General features: G+C 47.0%; 1 protein-coding gene across 1 annotated transcript in view; it reads left to right on the forward strand.

Annotated features, from left to right (window-relative positions):
- Nucleotides 1-1799: 1799 nt before the first annotated feature.
- The window catches only part of bard1 (BRCA1 associated RING domain 1), a 26440-nt gene continuing 19422 nt past the window's right edge, over nucleotides 1800-8817 (forward strand). The window contains exons 1-4 of the mRNA XM_060877110.1: nucleotides 1800-1984; nucleotides 2319-2375; nucleotides 6854-7002; nucleotides 8134-8817. The exon at nucleotides 8134-8817 is cut by the window's right edge and continues 194 nt beyond it. Coding sequence (XP_060733093.1) covers nucleotides 1887-1984; nucleotides 2319-2375; nucleotides 6854-7002; nucleotides 8134-8817 — 988 coding nt within the window. The 5' untranslated portion in view covers nucleotides 1800-1886. The remainder of the gene's footprint in view (nucleotides 1985-2318; nucleotides 2376-6853; nucleotides 7003-8133) is intronic.

Here is an 8817-nt window from a genome sequence, read left to right on the forward strand (position 1 = left end):
TATAACCTTCCCCCTTATCATGAGTCTCCACTATCTTCTTTCTGAGCTCAAGACTGATTTCCTTTGTCTTTGGCATGGTGAGTAAAAATAGTCTCTCCCAATAATGTGTTCAAGTGCCCTGTTCCTTGGAGTCCTTTAATGCTGGGTAATGCCCAGGTATTGTTAGGAAGCCAATTGACTGCACAGGTGTGGTTTGAAAACTGATTGATTAATTTGGTGTGTTTTGAAAGCTGATTGATTAATTGGGTGTGTTTTGAAAGCAAATATTCACAAGGGGCTAATATTTTTGACCACCCCATTTTCACTATATTTGATTATAAAGCAAGCCTATAAATGTATTTTATATTTCAAAATGTACCAAAAGCTACTAAATAGCACTGGTGAATGTTTGATTATATCAAGTTTTATCAATGCTACAAAAATTGGAAAGATCTTTAGGAATATGTTCCAAAATTCCTGGGGGGCTAATAATTTTGGCCTCAACTGTAAATACGTGAAGGGACACCAGATTAAAGCAGAAAGATGGAATATAAAGTCTGTTCTTTAATCTCCTAAAAAAAAAAAACACTATAAATCTCATTTTTGTGAGGGTTTATTTCCAAACCCTACGATCACAACAAACAGATAGAGCATTTGTTTTACCTTTAATTTAATTTACCATTTAATCAGGAAAAATGCAAATTCGACAATTTCGACTATAAAATGATTGAAATGATTGGAGTCATTTGTATGACATTTATAGCATAGATCAGTGGATAAAAGTTAATATTTATTTAATTATATCATTATTTTACTTTTCCTGATGACAGGTGAGGCAGACTCTCAGAGGTGAGGCAGACTCTCAGAGGTGAGGCAGACCCTCACAGGTTAGGCAGACCCTCGGAGGTGAGGCAGACCCTCACAGGTAAGGCAGACCCTCAGAGTTGAGGCAGACCCTATGAGGTTAGGCAGACCCTCGGAGGTGAGGCAGACCCTCACAGGTAAGGCAGACCCTCAGAGTTGAGGCAGACCCTATGAGGTTAGGCAGACCCTCGGAGGTGAGGCAGACCCTCACAGGTAAGGCAGACCCTCACAGGTAAGGCAGACCCTCACAGGTAAGGCAGACCCTCACAGGTGAGACAGACCCTCACCTGCCTCCCCTGACTGCACATGTATAATTGTTATCTATTTAAAAACTGTAGGAGTGTCTGTTGTTAATGCAGCATCAGGTCCACACTTTACTCTTTACACTTTACTATTTATTTATTAATGCCTGGTGTCATTTTTCATGTGTGTTTATTATTCCACATTTTTTATTTGATCTGATCTCCATCCTGGTACCAAAGGAACTTTCTCTTGACCAGATGACGTTTCAGTAATCATGATGTATAGACGAGTTTTGTGTTGAAGGTCAAGATTTATCAGGAGTCTGTCAACATACCGTCGTCTCATCTAACATGCACTTTAAACCCTTTAGAAAAATGACTTATGTATATTTTATAAGGTTTTTTCACTTTGATTTATGGGCTGGTGCTTAGACATTATACACAATAATCAACGTGTCATATTTTAGGAAGAAAACATTACAGTATTACATTATATATAGCTAGCATACTTTAACCCAGCTTTATATACAGACGTGCTGAATAATAAAATAAAGTCACAACCTTTATTTAAAAAAACAACTAATTAAACATACAAACATGATTCATTCATTCAAACACACTACTCAACACACTGGTCATCAACCAATCAGCTAAAAGCTCTGAAACCACTCCTCACGCTTTCTGTAGCCCCGCCCACTCGGCTCTGTACTGGCGGGAGCCTCGAACCCGGAAGCGACTGTAGTGACCTGCAGATCAAAACAACAACGTTTTCGCTTTTATTTTCTCTTTTTTTAGTCCATCATGGCTTCTGATCCTGAAGCACAACCAGATAATGGGTTGTGGATTAAAACTCGAGAGGCCATGGTACATTTCCGGAAGCTACTTTTGTGCTCTAAATGGTAAGTTTTCTAAATAATAAGGGAGACGGTCATGGGCTGTGTCTCAAATCGGGTCTTGTTTACTTCACTAGTGCCCTAAATACGGTATGATGTAACCATGTTTAGGGCACTCGATGTTCTAAACCTTATGTATTTGGGATACGGCGCTGATCTAGATGTAGGGCAGAAATTTCACTGTTTGGAAATGAAACTATTATAATATTTAAACTATATTCTTTACACTATTTTATTTCTCCTTACATTAAATCTAGTTAAATCTGAACTTGGTTATTTCTGGTTTAATATTAAAACAGTAATAAAACAACTTTTCTTTTGTGAACTCTGTTTCTTTTAGTGCGAACATCCTGACAGAGCCGGTGTGTCTGGGAGTGTGTGAGCATCTGCTGTGTAGGTGGGTTACATGTGAAAGTTACAACTGACCTCCTGCCATTTTACAGCTCACCGCCCATCACATCACATCACATCACATCACACCACAACACCACCATCACATCACAATACACCACCCATAACACCACACCACACCACAACACCGCCATCACATCACAATACACCACCCATAACACCACACCACATCACATCACAATACACCACCCATAACACCACACCACATCACATCACAATACACCGCCATCACATCACAATACACCACCCATAACACCACATCACACCACAACACCACCATCACATCACAATACACCACCCATAACACCACATCACACCACAACACCGCCATCACATCACAATACACCACCCATAACACCACATCACACCACAACACCGCCATCACATCACAATACACCACCCATAACACCACATCACACCACAACACCGCCATCACATCACAATACACCACCCATAACACCACATCACATCACAATACACCGCCATCACATCACAATACACCACCCTTAACACCACATCACACCACAACACCGCCATCACATCACAATACACCACAACACCGCCATCACATCACAATACACCACCCTTAACACCACATCACACCACAACACCGCCATCACATCACAATACACCACCCATAACACCACATCACACCACAACACCGCCATCACATCACAATACACCACAACACCGCCATCACATCACAATACACCACCCATAACACCACATCACACCACAACACCGCCATCACATCACAATACACCACCCTTAACACCACATCACACCACAATACACTGCCCATCACATCACAATACACCGCCCATCACATCACAATACACCGCCCATCACATCACAATACACCGCCCATCACATCACAATACACCGCCAATCACATCACAATACACCGCCCATCACATCACAATACACCGCCCATCACATCACAATACACCGGCCATCACATCACACACATACCGACCACCAAACACCATCACATCACAATACACCGCCCATCCACCACAATCACGCCCATCACATCACTACACCGCCCATCACATCACAATCACACCGCCCATCACATACAATACACACCGCCCACCACATCACAATACACCGCCGATCACAACACAACACACCGCCCATCACATCACATCACAATACACCGCCCATCACATCACATCACAACACACCGCCCACCACATCACAATACACCGCCGATCACAACACAACACACATCACATCACAACACACCGCCCATCACATCACAATACACCGCCCATCGCAGCACATCACAATACACCGCCCATCGCATCACATCACAACACACCGCCCATCACATCACAACACACCGCCCATCACATCACAATACACTGCCCATCACATCACAATACACCGCCCATCGCAGCACATCACAATACACCGCCCATCACATCACAATACACCGCCCATCACAACACAATACACCGCCCATCACATCACAATACACCGCCGATCACAACACAACACACACCACATCACAATACACCGCCGATCACAACACAACACACCGCCCATCACATCACAATACACCGCCCATCGCATCACAATACACCGCCCATCACATCAACACACCGCCCATCACATCAACACACCGCCCATCACATCACAATACACCGCCCATCACATCACAACACACCGCCCATCACATCACAATACACCGCCCATCACATCACATCACAACACACCGCCCATCACATCACAACACACCGTCCACCACATCACAATACACCGCCGATCACAACACAACACACATCACATCACAACACACCGCCCATCACATCACAATACACCGCCCATCGCAGCACATCACAACACACCGCCCATCACATCACAACACACCGCCCATCACATCACAACACACCGCCCATCAAATCACAACACACCGCCCATCACAACACAATACACTGCCCATCGCATCACAATACACTGCCCATCACAACACAATACACCGCCCATCACATCACATCACACCGCCCATCGCATCACATCACATCACACCGCCCATCACATCACAACACCGCCCATCACATCACATCACACCGCCCATCACAACACAATACACCGCCCATCACATCACAACACAATACACCGCCCATCACAACACAATACACCGCCCATCACAACACAATACACCGCCCATCACATCACAATACACCGCCGATCACAACACAACACACACCACATCACAATACACCGCCGATCACAACACAACACACCGCCCATCACATCACATCACAATACACGCCCATCGCATCACAATACACCGCCCATCACATCACAATACACCGCCCATCACATCACATCACAATACACCGCCCATCACATCACAATACACCGCCCATCACATCACAATACACCGCCCATCACATCACAGTACACCGCCCATCACATCACAGTACACCGCCCATCACATCACAATACGCCGCCCATCACATCACAATACACCGCCCATCACATCACAATACACCGCCGATCACAACACAACACACCGCCCATCACATCACATCACAACACACCGCCTATCACATCACATCACAACACACCGCCCATCACATCACAACACACCGCCCATCACATCACAATACACCGCCCATCACATCACAATACACCGCCCATCACATCACAATACACCGCCCATCACATCACAATACACCGCCCATCACATCACATCACAATACACCGCCCATCACATCACATCACAATACACCGCCCATCACATCACAACACACCGCCCATCACATCACAACACACCGCCCATCACATCACAATACACCGCCCATCACATCACAATACACCGCCCATCACATCACAATACACCGCCCATCACATCACATCACAATACACCGCCCATCACATCACAACACACCGCCCATCACATCACAACACACCGCCGATCACAACACAACACACCGCCCATCACATCACATCACAACACACCGCCCATCACATCACATCACAACACACCGCCCATCACATCACAACACACCGCCCATCACATCACAATACACCGCCCATCACATCACAATACACCGCCCATCACATCACAATACACCGCCCATCACATCACAATACACCGCCCATCACATCACAACACACCGCCCATCACATCACAATACACCGCCCATCACATCACAATACACCGCCCATCACATCACAATACACCGCCCATCACATCACATCACAATACACCGCCCATCACATCACAACACACCGCCCATCACATCACAACACACCGCCCATCACATCACAACACACCGCCCATCACATCACAACACACCGTCCACCACATCACAATACACCGCCCATCACAACACAACACACTGCCCATCACAACACAATACACCGCCCATCGCATCACAATACACTGCCCATCACAACACAATACACCGCCCATCACATCACATCACACCGCCCATCGCATCACATCACATCACACCGCCCATCACATCACAACACACCGCCCATCACATCACAACACACCGCCCATCACATCACAACACACCGTCCACCACAACACAACACACTGCCCATCACATCACATCACAACACACCGCCCATCACATCACATCACACCGCGCATCACATCACAATACACCGCCCATCGCAGCACATCACAATACACCGCCCATCGCATCACATCACAATACACCGCCCATCACATCACATCACAACACACGCCCATCACATCACATCACAACACACCGCCCATCACATCACATCACAACACACCGCCCATCACATCACAACACACCGCCCATCACATCACAACACACCGCCCATCACATCACAACACACCGCCCATCACATCACAACACACCGCCCATCACATCACAACACACCGCCCATCACATCACAACACACCGCCCATCACATCACAACACACCGCCCATCACATCACAACACACCGCCCATCACATCACAACACACCGCCCATCACATCACAATACACCGCCCATCACAACACAACACAATACACCGCCCATCACGTCACAATACACCGCCCATCACATCACAACACACCGCCCATCACATCACAATACACCGCCCATCACATCACAACACACTGCCCATCACATCACAATACACCGCCCATCGCAGCACATCACAATACACCGCCCATCACATCACAATACACCGCCCATCACAACACAATACACCGCCCATCACATCACATCACATCACACCGCCCATCACATCACAACACCGCCCATCACATCACACCGCCCATCACAACACAATACACCGCCCATCACATCACAACACAATACACCGCCCATCACATCACAATACACCGCCCATCGCATCACATCACACCTACCATCACATCCAACTTCAAACTATGTTTCAACTGACCCCAGACCATGTTACAATTATGTGTCTGTCAATTAGTCAACCTGTGTGTGTGTGTGTGTGTGTGTGTTGCTCCAGGTCATGTGCAGGTTCTCGTGTGGGAGACGGCTGCAGTGTGTGTCTCAGTCCTGCCTGGGTGAAAGATGTCCGCATAAATAGACAGATCAGTAACATCACACAGCTCTTCCTGCAGCTAGAGGCTGTTCTCTGTCCCTCTGAGTGCTCAGGTAAGGAACATGTCACACTGTACATCGTGCCTCACGCCCACCGCACGCCGTGCCTCACGCCCACCGCACGCCGTGCACCACGCCCACCGCACGCCGTGCACCACGCCCACCGTGCACCGTGCACACCGCACATCGTGTACATTGTGCCTCATGCACTGCACTTCATGCCTTACTCACCGTATAGTGTCACACACAGTACATTGTATGCATCATGCCTCATGTAGCATACATTGTGTGCATTGTACCTCACACGCTGAACCCCGTGTGCCTCGTACCTCACGCGCAGCCGAACCCCGTGTGCCTCGTACCTCACGCGCAGCCGAACCCCGTGTGCCTCGTACCTCACGCGCCGCCGAACCCCGTGTGCCTCGTACCTCACGCGCCAAAGTATGCTGAAGTAACATGACTGTAATTCCTCCACCATTCTTAACCTGCACATTCCTGCCGAATATTAACACGTCGGAATTAAGCGAAGGGAAACAAATATATGCAAATATCTGGCTGAAATTCAGCTTCGCTAATGACTATAATTATGTGATGCAATTAGTCACACTGGTCTTTAGCTCGTAGCTCTGCTCAGAGACGGACAGGGCAGCATATTAAACACAGCCAGCACTTTCACCAGCTTCATATTATTATTATTTTCATTACATACTTTCATTACAAAAAATGTTCTCCTTCTTTATGTCATGAAATAACATCTGTGAGGTTAATCAGTGCTACAGTCCAGATGTTGTCATGGTGTTAAGCACTGTGTACTTAACTAACTTATTTCTTACTTTTATTTCACATAAACCAGCGTGGAGCTCTTTATTCAGCGTCTGAGTGTTTTTACTCAATTAAATGTTTCATTAAAATGTTTAATTTGCATATCTGGACATTTAAATGCTATTATTACTCTTTGATAATTGCATGCGGATTGTGAATCATGTGAATTTTACAGTTTTATGGCTTCTTCTGAATCAAACGCTCCTGTTGCGCATCAGCCACTTTGTGTCTATGATATGGATACATTGGTTTCTCAGACATTGGAGTAGCTTAGCGTTACTGCTTTAACCTCTGACACTGGAGACTCCTTCCTTTCATCTGATAATTTGACCAAATGGTTGATCAGCTTTTTGATTTTCTCAGAGCTTCCTGCTGATTCTCCAGCACCCTCGACGGAACCCTCGGTCCTTACCAAGAAGAAGAACTTCAAGATCTGGTTCAGCCCGAAGAGCCGTAAAGTGCGCTGTCGAGCGGAGAACACGGCCGACTCTAACCCGTCCGTACCGCAACGTTCCGACTCCAGCGTCCTGTCCGTTTTTAACTTCACCTCCTCCTCGCAGGATTCAGGCTCCTCCACACCTCCCAGGGCGAGAGCAGGCACTGAACGGAAGAAAAAGAAGAAGAAAGAACTAAAGAAACTAAAGAACGTTGTTAAGAAGCGAGTCCGAGGCACCAGGATTCAAAATAAGGAGAAGAAGAAGAGGCTAAAGGCCGTGAACCAGCAGTGGGGGTTTGGGAAAGATGATGCGATGGAGGACGAGGAGGACAAGATTGAGGAGAGGAGCGGAAAGAGGGTGTCCTTCCAGTGTCCAAGCAGTGGCACTAAACAGGAGGTGGAAGAGGTTCAGGAGGTTTCACAGGGTGAGGAACCAGTCATCAGCCCAAAGAGACAGATGAGGAGCATCCTGAAGGATGGGAGGGAGAAGCAACCCGATCAAGCTCTCTCCGAGATCCAACAGCATCCTTGTTCTACTCCAAAAAGATCCAGAGCGCAAGGCGGAAGCCCACAGAGCACACCGAAGCGTCCCAGACTGTCTCCAGGCCAGA

The sequence above is a fragment of the Tachysurus vachellii genome, chromosome 8, assembly GCF_030014155.1.
Source record: "Tachysurus vachellii isolate PV-2020 chromosome 8, HZAU_Pvac_v1, whole genome shotgun sequence".
NCBI classification, from domain to species: domain Eukaryota; kingdom Metazoa; phylum Chordata; class Actinopteri; order Siluriformes; family Bagridae; genus Tachysurus; species Tachysurus vachellii.